The sequence below is a fragment of the Rhinoraja longicauda genome, chromosome 2 (assembly GCF_053455715.1).
Source record: "Rhinoraja longicauda isolate Sanriku21f chromosome 2, sRhiLon1.1, whole genome shotgun sequence".
Lineage (NCBI taxonomy): Eukaryota > Metazoa > Chordata > Chondrichthyes > Rajiformes > Arhynchobatidae > Rhinoraja > Rhinoraja longicauda.
Window position 1 is genome coordinate 33,304,138 of NC_135954.1, and position 14,368 is coordinate 33,318,505.

General features: G+C 43.6%; 2 protein-coding genes across 6 annotated transcripts in view; one reads left to right on the top strand and one right to left on the bottom strand.

The window, feature by feature from the left end:
- Positions 1 to 8,890: 8,890 nt before the first annotated feature.
- On the top strand, positions 8,891 to 12,516 carry c1ql3a (complement component 1, q subcomponent-like 3a). 4 transcript variants are annotated; one of them, XM_078416724.1, is made up of 4 exons: positions 8,891 to 10,091; positions 11,031 to 11,170; positions 11,663 to 11,793; positions 12,166 to 12,516. In XM_078416724.1, exons 1-3 carry the CDS (start codon positions 9,507 to 9,509, stop codon positions 11,769 to 11,771), a joined length of 834 nt encoding a protein of 277 aa, XP_078272850.1. In that variant the 5' UTR covers positions 8,891 to 9,506; the 3' UTR covers positions 11,772 to 11,793; positions 12,166 to 12,516. The 4 variants fall into 4 exon arrangements, with proteins under 4 accessions (XP_078272850.1, XP_078272860.1, XP_078272843.1 ...); XM_078416734.1 differs by having other exon boundaries at positions 8,892 to 10,091; positions 11,663 to 11,724; XM_078416717.1 differs by having other exon boundaries at positions 8,894 to 10,091; positions 11,663 to 12,516.
- Positions 11,980 to 14,368, bottom strand: part of pter (phosphotriesterase related) — a 45,542-nt gene continuing 43,153 nt past the window's right edge. For both annotated transcript variants that reach the window (XM_078416693.1, XM_078416702.1), the window contains exon 5: positions 11,980 to 13,603. In XM_078416693.1, coding sequence (XP_078272819.1) covers positions 13,393 to 13,603 — 211 coding nt within the window. In that variant the 3' untranslated portion in view covers positions 11,980 to 13,392. The remainder of the gene's footprint in view (positions 13,604 to 14,368) is intronic.

Genomic DNA, 14,368 nt, shown 5'->3' on the forward strand with positions numbered 1-14,368 from the left:
GACAAATCTGTATGTAATCCAAGCTCAGTTTCTCAGAGTTTCAAGACCAGGTAAATCCATGCACCCTCTGTAAAAGAACAGCTGCTGGAAGAAATTAATAGGTCAAGCAACATTTGTTGAGGGAAAGAGACGGTCAATGTTTCAACTTGAGACCCTGCATCAGTTGTGACCTGAAACATCGACCATCCATTTGCGTCTAGGATTGATACTGGATCTGCTGAGTTCGATAGCAGTATGCTTTTGCTCTAAAATCTGGCATTTGCAGGCTTTTGTATCTCGATGTTCCTATTGCTCAGCTCAGCCAGTGATATTTGGCATATGTCGATTTTTGACCACTAACTGACTTGAATAAACTTAGCAGATAGAAATCGGCACAGTGGCGCAGTGGTAGAGCTGCTGCCTTACAGCGCCAGAGACCCGGGTTCAATCCTGCCTACAGGTGCTGTCTGTACGGAGTTTGTACATTCTCCCTGTGACCGCGTTGGTTTTCTCTGGGTGCTCCAGTTTCTTCCCACACTCCAAAGCTGTGCCGATTTGTAGGTTAATTGGCTTCTGGGCGCTCCTGAGGAACTTCTTCGACACTGTGGTGGCATCAGCCATTTTCTATGGAGTGGTCTGCTGGAGCAGCAGTATCTCAACTGCTGACAATAGTCCCCAGCAGACTGGTTGAGAAGCTGCTGGAACTGGGGCTTAGCACCCCTCTGTGTGCCTGGGTCCTGGACTTTCTCACTGCCAGGCCCCAAGTGGTCAGGATGGGGGAACACACATCTAGCTCCCTCACCCTGAACATAGGATCCCCCCAGGGCTGCGTCCTTAGCCCCCTACTGTACTCCCTGTACACACATGACTGTAGGGCCAGGTTCAGCTCAAACTCCATCATCAAGTTTGCTGATGACACTGTGGTGGTGGGCCGGATCTCCAACAACGATGAGAAGGCCTACCGGGAGGAGGTGGCTGATCTGGCACTCTGGTGTCAGGACAATAGCCTCCTCTTGAATGTCACTAAAACAAAGGAGCTGATTGTGGACTTCAGAAGGGCTAAACATCCAAGGACGTACACGCCACTGGAGATAAATGGGTCTATTGTGGATAGGGTGAGCAGTTTCAAATACTTGGGAGTCCGCATCGCAGAGGATCTGACGTGGGCAACGCACATTGCCGCACTGGTGGGTAAGGCTAAGCAGCGCCTTTACCACCTTAGACAACTGAGGAAATTCAAAGTGTCGCTGAGGATCCTTCATTGCTTCTACTCTGGGGCTGTAGAGAGCATCCTGTCCGGCAACATTACAGTCTGGTTTGGGAACAGCTCTGCCCAGGACAGGATGGCCCTGCAGAGAGTAGTGCGTTCGGCAGAACGCACCATGGGAACTACACTCGTCCCCCTGCAGGACCTATACATCAGGAGGTGCAGATCCAGAGCAAGCAAGATCATGAGGGACCCCTGCCACCCCAGTAACGGACTGTTCCAGATGCTACGGTCAGGCAAACGCCTCCGCTGTCACGCTGTGAAAACGGAGAGGATGAGACGGAGCTTCTTCCCACAGGCCATCAGGACTGTCAACTTTGATAACCCCAGAGACTAAATTTTTGTCGACACTTTTTGTGCTATGTTTAGTAACTTATTAACTTTATTTATATGCTGTAACTGTAATTCTTTTTGTGCACAACCCGCAGGCATTGCCACTTTCATTTCACTGCACATCGAGTATGTGTATGTGACAAATAAATTTGACTTGACTTGACTTGACTTGACTTGACTTGGAAGAGACTTGATAAACTGATCAGGAAGGCCAGCTCTGTCCTGGGTTGCTCCCTCGACTCAGTGCAGGCGGTGAGAGAGAGAGGTGGATGATGGCAAAGCTATCATCACTGCTGGACAACGACTCCCACCCCATGCAGGACACTGTCACTGCACTGAGCAGCTCCTTCAGTGACAGACTCCTTCACCCCAAGTGTGTGAAGGAGAGATATCGAAGGTCCTTCCTTCCTGCTGCCGTCAGACTGCACAATCAGCACTGCTCCCAGCAGACCAGTCAATAGAGATAATTACCGTTATTTTATTTTTTAATGAATGCTTATTTATTTTTGCTATCCACTTTGCTGCTGAAACCCTGCAAATTTTCCAGTTGTGGGACGAATAAAGGATTATTATTATTATTATTATTATTATTATTATTATTATTATTATTATTATTATTATTATTATTATTATTATTATTATTATTATTATTATTATTATTATTATTATTATTATTATTATTATTATTATTATTATTATTATTATTGTTATTATTATTATTATTATTATTATTATTATTGTTATTGTTATTATTATTATTATTATTATTATTATTATTATTATTATTATTATTATTATTATTATTATTATTATTATTATTATTATTATTATTATTATTATTATTATTATTATTATGTAATATTGTACATTTTCCCTATGTGTGTTGGATAGTGTTGGTGTGCAGGGTGGTTGCTGGTCAGCATGGACTATGTGGGTCGAAGGGCCTGTTTCTGCGCAGTATCTCTAAACAAAAAATCCATACGTCCTTAAAATACCATTTCAGATCAACCCATTAGCCCTCAGTAGGAATTATATTTGTTACATCACAGGGTACAAATGCAACAGTTATTTTACCAGCAACTGGAGAACTGAATTATTGATCTGAAGAATTAGGTTGGAACCTCACTGTGGTAGCACAGGGGCTTCAAATTCAAGTAATTAAACAAAGTTCTTTTTTTTCAGAATCTTCTCTCAGTTACAATAAATCTCAAATTACTAGATTGTTATTAGGGAGGGAAATCTGCCATCCTCAGACAATCTGGCCTATTTATGATTCCAGAGTCATTCTTAACTAACTCCAACATGCAGAGGAATTGGAGAAGGACAACATATCCTCTGATGTTCACATCATTGAACTAATAAGTTAAAATAGATATTAAGCATGATGAATTTAAATAAACCCTTCTCATGTTTGCCACATTTAATTTTAACTTTTGTTACTTCCCTCAGATCAAAACCATGAGATGGGAAATGCTGAAGATAGACACAAAAAGCTGGAGTTAACCAGCAGATCAGGAAGCATCTCTGGAGAAAAGGAATAGGTGATGTTTCGGGTCAAGACCCTTCTTCAGACTGAGAGTCAGGGGAGTGGGAAATGAGAGATATGAAAAGGTACGTAGAAAAATGAATGTTAAAAAAGATGCAAAAGCTGTGGTAGCGAGTCTGGGTTAAAAAGTGGTCTTAGATCCAGAGAGCTGGAGGAATCACAGAGGGGGGAGCAGTGAGAGAGGGTGTTGCAGATCTCTGGTAGGAGAGAGAAGGAGAACCTCTTCAACATATCTTGAGGAGATTTTGCAGTGGAGCAGGCAAAGTGTGTAGGAAGGAACTGCTGATGCATTTCAGTTTGAATAATTGACTGGTTGTTTCTGAAGTTTGGGAATATATATTTTAAATCTTTCCCTTAGGATTTTTTCTCTTCAATGGCAAAAGTGCAGTGCTGAGGTAAAGAACAAGCGATTTGTCATCCAAAATTGCCACCATGCAGTTTGTCAATTGTAACCGAATGCGAAAAGCCTGAAGGAGCTTTTTTACAAATGGTTGAGCTCTAGATGCAGGAAGGGTTCCAGATGTATGCTGAATTAGCTGCTGTTAACTGGGTTGTAGTCGTGTAACTTCCCTTAGTGCTTCGGACATTAGAATGAGGAAAGATCTTCCATGGTTTCCAGACTTTGTCATTAACCAGCATCTCTGAAACAATTTCAAGAGAGAGTTAGACTTAGCTCTTAGGGCTAAAGGAATCAAGGGATATGGGGGGAAAAGCAGGAACGGGGTACTGATTTTAGATGATCAGCCATGATCATATTTATTGGCGGTGCGGGCTCGAAGGGCTGAAAGGCTTACTCCTGCACCTATTTTTCTATGTTTCTATGTTTCTAATTGTTAACACTGTTACTACTCTGCTGTTGCTAAAATCAAACGTGTTACCGTGTGTTGGTTGACTCGATTAAAATTGGGCTGGGAAACACAAGGAAATTAGCCATTTAGGCTTGGAAATTCTACTTCGAGATGTTACCCATCAGGGTCCATAGAACTGGTGCGCTACAATGCCAACAACTATATTCTGCAATTCATTTTGCCAAGGTACCTAAGGTACCTTTGCTCTATCTATTGTACAAGAGATTGACTTGATTGTATTTCTGTGCATGCAAAACAAAGCTTTTCACTGTACCTCAACACCAGTGAGAATAATAAACCTAAAACGAATGGTGGGGAGAGTGTAGGGAGGAAAAAAAGCAAAAAATGTAGTTAAAACTTAACAAATAAGAGGAGAATAGATAGTGAGAGAAACCTCTTCGACACACAATGTTGTAATCTGCCAAATTCATATCCAGAGATGGAGACTGCTGAAAACTACAAAAAATCAAAAGTACCTTGGAAAGGGAGAAAACAATAAGGGACCATGACCATGACCATGACCCCACCGATAAACACCAGACCTTTATCAGCAGCACCATCACCGACCTTATCACCTCCGGCGATCTACCCCTCAGTGCCTCCAATCTCATAGTTCCCCAGCCCCGCACGGCCCGATTCTACCTCCTACCCAAAATCCACAAACTCAACTTTCCCGGCAGACCCATTGTCTCTGCCTGCTCATGCCCTACCGAACTTATCTCTACCTACCTCGACTCCATCCTATCCCCCCTGGTTAAATCCCTCCCCACCTACGTCCAAGACACCTCACACGCTCTCCATCTCCTGGATAACTTCCGGTTCCCAGGCCCCCACTCCCTCATCTTTACCATGGATGTCCAGTCACTCTACACCTCCATCCCCCACAAGGATGGTCTCGAAGCCCTCCGTTTCTTCCTCGACCGTAGAACCAGCCAATCCCCATCGACCAACACTTTCCTCCGCCTAGCAGAGCTGGTTCTTACCCTCAACAACTTCTCCTTTGACTCCTCCCACTTCCTCCAAACCAGAGGCGTAGCTATGGGCACTCGCATGGGCCCTAGCTACGCCTGCCTCTTTGTCGGGTACGTCGAACAATCCCTGTTCCAGACGTACACTGGCCCTATCCCCGAACTCTACCTCCGCTACATCGACGACTGCATTGGTGCTACCTCTTGTACCCATGCAGAACTCACTGACTTCATACACTTCACCTCCAATTTCCATCCTGCCCTTAAATATACCTGGACTATCTCTGACATCTCCCTCCCGTTTCTGGACCTCACCATCTCCATCACAGGAGACAGACTAGTGACGGACATTTACTACAAGCCCACCGACTCGCACAGCTATCTGGACTACACTTCTTCCCACCCGGTCCCCTGCAAAAAGTCTATCCCCTACTCCCAATTCCTCCGTCTACGCCGCATCTGCGCCCGGGATGAGGTGTTTCAGACTAGGGCTTCCGAGATGTCCTCGTTCTTCAGAAAACGGGGCTTCCCCTCCTCCATTATAGATGAGGCTCTCACTGGGGTCTCTTCTACATCCCGCAGCTCCGCTCTTGCTCCCCCTCCCCCCACTCGCAACAAGGATAGAATCCCCCTCGTTCTCACCTTCCACCCCACCAGCCAGCGGATCCAACATATCATCCACCAACATTTCCGTCACCTACAACGGGACCCCACCACTGGCCATATCTTCCCATCCCCTCCCCTCTCTGCATTCCGCAGAGACCGTTCCCTCCGCAACTCCCTGGTCCACTCGTCCCTTCCTACCCAAACCACCCCAACCCGGGGCACTTTCCCTTGCAACCGCACGAGATGCAACACCTGTCCCTTTACCTCCCCCCTCAACTCCATCAAAGGACCCAAACAGTCTTTCCAGGTGAGACAGAGGTTCACCTGCACCTCCTCCAACCTCATCTATTGCTTCCGCTGCTCTAGATGTCAACTTATTTATATCGGCGAAACCAAGCGCAGGCTCGGCGATCGCTTCGCTGAACACCTGCGCTCGGTCCGCATTAACGCAACTGATCTCCCGGTGGCCCAGCACTTTAACTCCCCCTCCCATTCCCAGTCTGACCTCTCTGTCATGGGCCTCCTCCAGTGCCATAGTGAGGCCCGCCGGAAATTGGAGGAGCAGCACCTCATATTTCGCCTGGGCAGTTTGCAGCCCAGTGGTATGAACGTCGACTTCTCCAACTTCAGATAGCTCCTCTGCCCCTCCCTTCCCCTCCTCCTTCCCAGATCCCCCTCTATCTTCCTGTCTCCACCTATATCCTTCCTTTGTCCCACCCCCGACATCAGTCTGAAGAAGGGTCTCGACCCGAAACGTCACCCATTCCTTCTCTCCCGAGATGCTGCCTGACCTGCTGAGTTACTCCAGCATTTTGTGAATAAAACAATAAGGGAGACCTGGTTGGGAATTGGATTAGTAAATGAGATTAGTATGTGTTCCCCCAAGCACGTGTAAACCTGCTGGGACAGTTTGAGTTTAATGTTCTGCCTCCATGTTGTAACTTTTATGTAAGTTCTTGCTGAGCATGCAGATAATACCACAATACGTTCTGCATTAATCAGAAATGACCACGCAAGATAGTTGCAGTCTGTTTATTGTTCATGACAACTATAAAACTGTGAGACGCACAATACTTTTGTAGCACATTCTTCAGATATGGACATTAATGGTGAACTAATAAGCCAAGCATTTACTCTCTACCGGCCAAGGGATTCAAAATAGCAAGAAAAATAGCAAGGGGTTGGGAGCCTCGATCGCCTCGTGGCGCCACGGGAGAAGAACGAGGAGGAGATAAGACTTTGCCTTCCATCACAGTGAGGGTGTGCCTAGAGCAATCACTGTGATGGCTGTTTTGTGTAAAAAATTGTATCTGTGTGTCTTGTGTTCTTTAATGTCTACTGCCGGACCCTGACGTGAGAGGACGCTGGCGTTGATTATTCGCCGCTTTTCCGTCAGGATAGTTTGTCTGTTTGTCTGTTTGTTTCTATGTTAATTGTATTTGTAAAGCGCTTTGTGCATGTGTTAAGGCGCTATATAAAATAAATATATTATTATTATTATTAAGAAGTGATTCTGTCAGGTTGACTACTAAGTTGCTGTGTGCTTTGATCTGTGAGAGGGATTATTGTTATTTTTTATTATTATTATTATTTTTATTATTATTATTATTATTATTATTATTATTATTATTATTATTATTATTATTATTATTATTATTATTATTATTATTATTATTATTATTATTATTATTATTATTATTATTATTATTATTATTATTATTATTATTATTATTATCCACAATTACGTGGGTAATGGTTGAAATCCAAAACTCGTGCTTAATGTATCGGAAAGCTGAAGGGAGACCGAGATTTGCACAAACATACAACAAATTTGAAATTTTAGATGTGCCATTTCTAACAAATTCTTCGTTTTATGTTCCGGCTTCTTTAAACATTAAACCCGCGCTGCGATTCTCAGTTTTGTTCTGTTTTCTACTGTTTTATCGAAACCTGCCTATTGCTCGGTTGCACAGAAACGTCCAAATGTCTCCGTTTCAACGAAGTAGTGGTTCTTGTTGATCTTAACCTAGGCGCGCCGATATCAGACGGAAAATAGCCACACGCAACACCATTAAGCATAAATATGTGTCTACAGTACAAGGACATTAGGCGTTTCTAAAACCTCCCCAGCGGCATCAGTTTCGCTCGGCTTCTGCCCGGCGAGTGATGAATATCTTCACATTGGCTGCCGAGCGGGGCAGCTTTGCAGCTCACTCCCGCACAAGTAAACAGGGGATCTGACATTTATTCTTCAGGATGAGCGATCGATTCATCTTTGTTTTCATAGTGCCCTTAAAAGATCACATTGAAAATATGAAGGCGGCGCAGGTAAGGTATCGTGCATGCTGATAGAGAGTGATACAATATTTCCGCACTGTATGTGGTATTCACTCCGCTAACTCATATTCCCCACTGATGTGGCTGACAGGTTTTTTTTAAACATGCACTGCCACGAATGACAGGAATGCTTCTCTTGATATTAGACTTTCAAATTACCCTTTCCAGGAGAGACCACGCAGTTAGCCTTCCATTCAGTTTGCTGGTTTGGTGACACGCGAGGCAATTTTTCAGTATCACTGTTTGGGAGCTCTCTCACTCTTTCTCTCTCTCTCTCTCTCTCTCTCTCTCTCTCTCTCTCTGTATCTATATATATATATATATATATATATATATATATATATATCTTTCTGTGTATCTTTATCTCTGTCTCTCTCTATATCTTTCTGTCTGTCTATCTCTCTTTCTCTCTCCTCTCTCTCTCTCTCTCTCTCTCTCTCTCTCTCTCTCTCTCTCTCTCTCTCTCTCTATATATATATATATATATATATATATATATATCTATATATCTCTATATATCTCTATATATATATCTTTCTGTGTATCTTTCTCTCTCTCTCTCTCTCTCTCTCTCTCTCTCTCTCTCCCTCTCTCTCTCTCTCTCTCTGTATCTATATATATATATATATATCTTTCTGTGTATCTTTATCTCTGTCTCTCTCTATATCTTTCTGCGTCTATCCCTCTTTCTCTCTCCTCTCTCTCTCTCCTCTCTCTCTCTCTCTCTCTCTCTCTCTCTCTCTCTCTCTCTCTCTCTCTCTCTCTCTCTCTCTCTCTCTCTCTCTCTCTCTATATATATATATATATATATATATATATATATCTCTATATATATATATCTTTCTGTGTATCTTTATCTCTGTCTCTCTCTATATCTCTCTCTCTCTCTCTCTCTCTCTCTCTCTCTCTCTCTCTCTCTCTCTCTCTCTATCTATCTCACTCTCACACATATACACTCACATACATACACACACACACACAAACACATACACACTCACTCTGAATATTGGAACCGCTGGAAGCAACTTTCATTGGGTGTTAATAAATCACAGCCCTGCGGGGAATCCGCCTGGTCCAACAGGTTGGCCAAGCGTCACGTTCAGCACACGTCCGTTTCGCTGCTGCTGCCAGTAGCTGGGAGGTTTTCATCTGGAGTGGCACATCTGAGGAGAGGAGTCGGTCGCCACTTAATTGGATTAGGAGTGAGGAATGTTTTGTGTGTGCATGTGTGCATCTGCGTGCGCCTTTGAGATGATTTGCTCTTCTGCTCACACGTGAATACAGGATCGGGACAGGTGGAAATTGGCTGGAGGCGTGAGAAGAAGCTCCTTTCGGTCCGTGCCCGCGTTTAAATTCCAGACACCGTCCAAAGGCGGTCACACTTAACAGCTCAAGAGCAGCCTGGAACACACCCGGACAGCCGGCCGCTGTCAGAACTGGCGAAGTCAGGGTCAAGTGAAGCTGTGGCCGAAACTGCTCCAACAAGTGTCCCCTATTTTCTCCCTGGTCGTGGTCTCCACACAACCATCACCATTTCTTCCAAAAGCAGACAGGACGATCGCCCCCCTCTCACGCGGGTCGTCCGTAAGAAGCGACTGATCGCCGCGGCGGTGGGAGTCATCATGGTCCTTCTGTTGGTTATCTTGATCCCGGTGCTGGTGAACTCTGCCGGTACCTCCGCCCACTACGAGATGCTGGGCACCTGCAGGATGGTCTGCGACCCTTACGACACGAAAGCCACCACGGCGGCGGCAGAGACGGTGCGGGACCACAGTGTGATGCCTTTGCCCACTTTCATCCAAGGACCCAAGGGGGACCCGGGGAGGTCGGGTAAAGCCGGGCCGAGGGGTCCGCCCGGTGAACCGGGGCCGCCGGGCTCCATCGGGCCACCGGGAGGAAAGGGTGAGCTGGGCAGGCAGGGACACCCAGGCTCACCGGGACCTCCAGGGTCAAGTGCCGGAGCCATCAGCGCTGCCACCTACAGCACAGTGCCGAAGATTGCCTTCTACGCCGGCCTCAAGCGACCGCACGAAGGTTACGAGATCCTCAAATTCGACGACGTGGTCACCAATCTCGGGAACCACTACGACCCGACCACAGGAAAGTTCACCTGCTCCATCCCGGGGATTTACTTCTTCACTTATCATGTTTTGATGAGAGGCGGGGATGGTACCAGCATGTGGGCAGACCTGTGTAAAAATGGCCAGGTGAGCAACTCAACAGATAAGTTCCAGCAAGCAGCCGAGCGGAAAGTTAGCGTTGGCCCCTCGTTTTCGACGTTTGCGCTTTTGTGCTTTTTTTGCGCAGTTGAGGAGTGTTTAGACACACGAGAGATGTCGACTTGTTCAAATCGCATGATGTATGTGTTATCTCTAGAATGAAAGATAGATACAAAACGCTGGAGCAACTCAGCGGGTTATTAGAACATTTATTCACAAAATGCTGGAGTAACTTGGCGGGTCAGGCAGCATCTCGGGAGAGAAGGAATGGGTGACGTTTCGGGTCGAGACCCTTCTTCAGACTTATGGTTATTAGAGCATCACTGGAGAAGGGTCTGAAGAAGGGTCTCGACCCGAAACGTCAGCCACTCCTTTTCGCCAGTGATGCTGCCTGACCCGCTGAGTTACTTCAGCTTTTTTTGTGTCCATCCCTGGAGAAAATGGATAGGTTTTCTCTATTCATTTTTCTCCAGAGAAGCTGCCTGACCCATTGAGTTACTCCATCTTTGGTATAAACTTTGGTGTGTCTATCTTTGGTATAAACCATTATCGACAGTTCATTTTTATTATAGTTGCCTGTGAATTTAGGCTTCGATGAGAAGGTGCTTAAACAAAGGAATGCATCCATGCACTGTTGTTCGTTTTTGTAGCAGAACGATTATCATGGTTGTAATATCCAAAACTAACATTAAACTGAGAGAGGGGTGGATGATAAAAATGAGAGAATAGGGGAAAACCTGAGCCCGCATAATCGCGCAAAACTGCGGTGAAAAGGATAGGCATAAACAAATAAATAAACAAGGCAGGCAAGACAAGATAGGTCAGTACACGGAAGATGAAAAACTGATGCAAACGGCTGAGTGCCCATTGCTGCTGCTTGAAACTCGTGTTCAAATTTGTCTCGTAACTTTTCTCAACCTTTTGTAGGTTCGGGCCAGTGCTATTGCTCAGGACGCCGACCAGAACTACGACTATGCGAGTAACAGCGTGGTGCTCCACTTGGATGCAGGAGATGAAGTTTACATTAAACTGGATGGCGGCAAGGCCCACGGCGGCAACAACAACAAGTACAGCACCTTCTCTGGATTTATAGTCTACGCTGACTGAGAGAGGAGGGGGGGGGGGGGGGGGGGGGGGGGAGCAAGTAAACAATCAAATCGAATCAGCTCCTGCGGGAACGACTTGAGGACGGGATTCCCACAGCCTAGAAAGATCATTGCAAATAACCAAATGGACGGTCTCCAAACGTGCACGGTTCTTTTGGATACAACCAAGCATTTTTTTGTTGTTGAAAGAAAAGCTATTTGAAACATACTTGCACACCACGAAAAAAACCCCAAACCCATGCCCATTTAAATAGACTCCGTTTGGGTTATTCTGACTTTTCCACCCATAGCAAATTCTCAATGTTAGCATTTGTATTTGTGAGAGGAAGTCGGTCCACTTCTGAGCAGAGGGGTCAGTTTATCTTTTTTTTTAAAACCCTCAAGGTCATGTGGAGGGAAAGCAGGATTTCAAGTGTACCCAGTCCTCTGATGCTTTTGTATTTGAACTTACAGCTTTATCCATTGGTTGTCGCGACTAGCCATTTCTATGCTTGGATTCCACTTTACTCGCTGTGGTGAGCAAAGATTTTCTGACGATGATTATAATTGCATTGTTAAATGAGTATGCTGCTGTCTTTAATAAGGTCAGTGTTTGCCTTCTATTGGAGTCGATCTTTCATTTAACAATTCCACTTTAATATAAAAGAATACTGTGCGTGCAATAGATACTGTGCAGCTTTCTGATCGCTGTGGCATGAATTTCAAATTCGATATATATATATATATGTATATGCAATAAGATGCAATAGATTTTATAAAATAAATCTTTTAATCATATAAGGGTAAGGTATTCAATATTTTCATGCAGCGCAAAATAATTATTTGGAGGACAATTATTTTAATATAACATAGATTTTACTTACATTTTGATTGTCGGTTAATATTTCAAACATTAGACCGCTTGATTAAACTGTACCGATTTGACCGCCCAAGCTTGTAACACTCTTACATTACAGTAAGATACTATCTACTTTCCTGATGAATACTTGCACTGCGCGTGTAGCCGGCGATCGAGTGCGATGAACAATCGTGTGGGGTTAAGATTGAGTTAAAACGTGCTTGCAGCATTCCGCCTCAATATTCAATTCGGAAAATGTAAGGCATTTTACACTTAAGTTCTTCCACAAATTTAAATGTTTTTGTCTAGCCTAAGAATTGGACCCTTTTTGAAATCTGGTGTAAGACAGGCGTTTCCTTTGCCCATTTACACGTTAATTTTATGTGCTTTATTCCAATTTCTCCGTTATTGCCTTGGGCCCAGATTACTGTTATAAAATATTGCTGTTCATTAAAGAGGATGCAATACCGTCAAGTGTCTCGTCTGCTCTGTGTTAAATGTAATTTTTAAAAGTGCGGTTGTTTCAATGCGTAAATAGATTCAATTTACAAGGAAATAACGTCTTAAACCTAGGGTTAAAACTTTGTAGAAAACAGTTTCTTCAAGCAAATATTTTTGTCTGGACGATTGCAAACTAGACTTAAGGCAACAAGTGGAGTCTAAATTAATCTTTCATCCGTGCTCTTTTGACAAACTGATCATCATAGTTCCTTCTTGGTATCCAGTTGCCACCTGCCGTATCAATGTGGCGTTATTACCTATGAAAGTCACCGATAGGAAACAAATGGAAACAAATAATAATGGACTGAAACAGGTATTTAACAAATCCACCGGATGTGCCTTGCTATGAATAAATACGTTTTAAGTGTAGCCAATATTGTTAAAGCAGGGAAGTTGATTACATTTCAGCAATATGCCAATCTATTTACTCAAGTGTACACATGCGTACCATTTGCCTTAACCACTCCACTGCGATCACGTGTTATTGAAGGCAACCAACACATGGATAAGTTATTGTCCGAGTGAGAATAGCCCCAAGTGGATTTTAATTGCTATAAATCCCATCCCATTGCAGCAAATGCTGCGCTAAACTGCACGATCTGCCTCATTAAGCTCGCTAAACGTTTCTTTATTGTCGTACAAGTAAATAGCATGACATCACGAAGCAAGGACCCTTCAAACATTTATAGTCTATTTTTTCCTAATCCATCATAGATTAAGAATACATCATCTTCTTAGTGTATTTGCAATTAGGATATTAAAGAGAAGCATTGCGAATGAAACTATACATAGTTTCACTGGGAAACATATTCCTTAAAAACAATTATAAATCACGTTCAGTTAATTATTTGAACGTTAGCCAACGTTTCGGGTTTTCCTCTAAAATCTTATCGATAACACATTGCGAAAAACCTCGCTGATTCATTTTCGGGACAATGTTGGTTAGAATGTGGGAATAGCCGTGCCCTCCAAACTTAGTCAATCGGTTCTTGGTGTGAATATCGTGGGATATCAGCAGTTTATCTTCATAACCCTCTTCGACCAGAAAACGGATTCTGAAAAGACAATTGCAATAGCGGTCAGTCCAACATTTGACCGGATCCGAAATGGAAACACTTTTTACCATCTTTTTAAGATCATTATTACAAGTAAAATGCATACATCCCAGAAACCTATTGACTGAAGAACCATTTGTTTTAATTATCTTGTTCACGGGACCCTCCTCAAACAAAATTTGACGTGGAACCACTCGTGGGGATACGAAGGCTGATAGACGAAAGTAAATTTTAAGAAAGGTTTTAAAATGGAGGAGAAAATGTCTTTGGAATTCAGGGCCTTGGTACTAGAGTCAGATGGATTAAAATTGGAAATTTGATATATAATTAAACTATATTTAGATTTCGTGTCAAAATATAATCCTTGAGATTCCCATAGTGCTTCTGTTCCGGACATTTCACATTCCGAATCGCCCAGAACTGTAGCAGTATAGGTATCTCAAAGATTATAGGCTGGAGTGATTCCAAAGATTGAGAAAGCTGTAAAGGATCTCGAAACCAATGAATTTTAAATTGATGTGGGCTCAGCTGAGAGTAAGTGCAGAGTGCCAAAATAGTGGGTAAATTAGATTTAGTGGATGGTACAAGTAGGACAGCAAAGCTTTGCATGAACCTATCATAGAGCACATAAAGGGGCCCTTCCAGCCTCCGTGTCAACCATCAAATGCCCACCTAACTAATCCCATTTTTTAGCACTTGTTCCTATGTGTTCTAACCACTATTTGATCTTCCTCAGATGTTCCACTCTCACCCTAACCCCAAGTC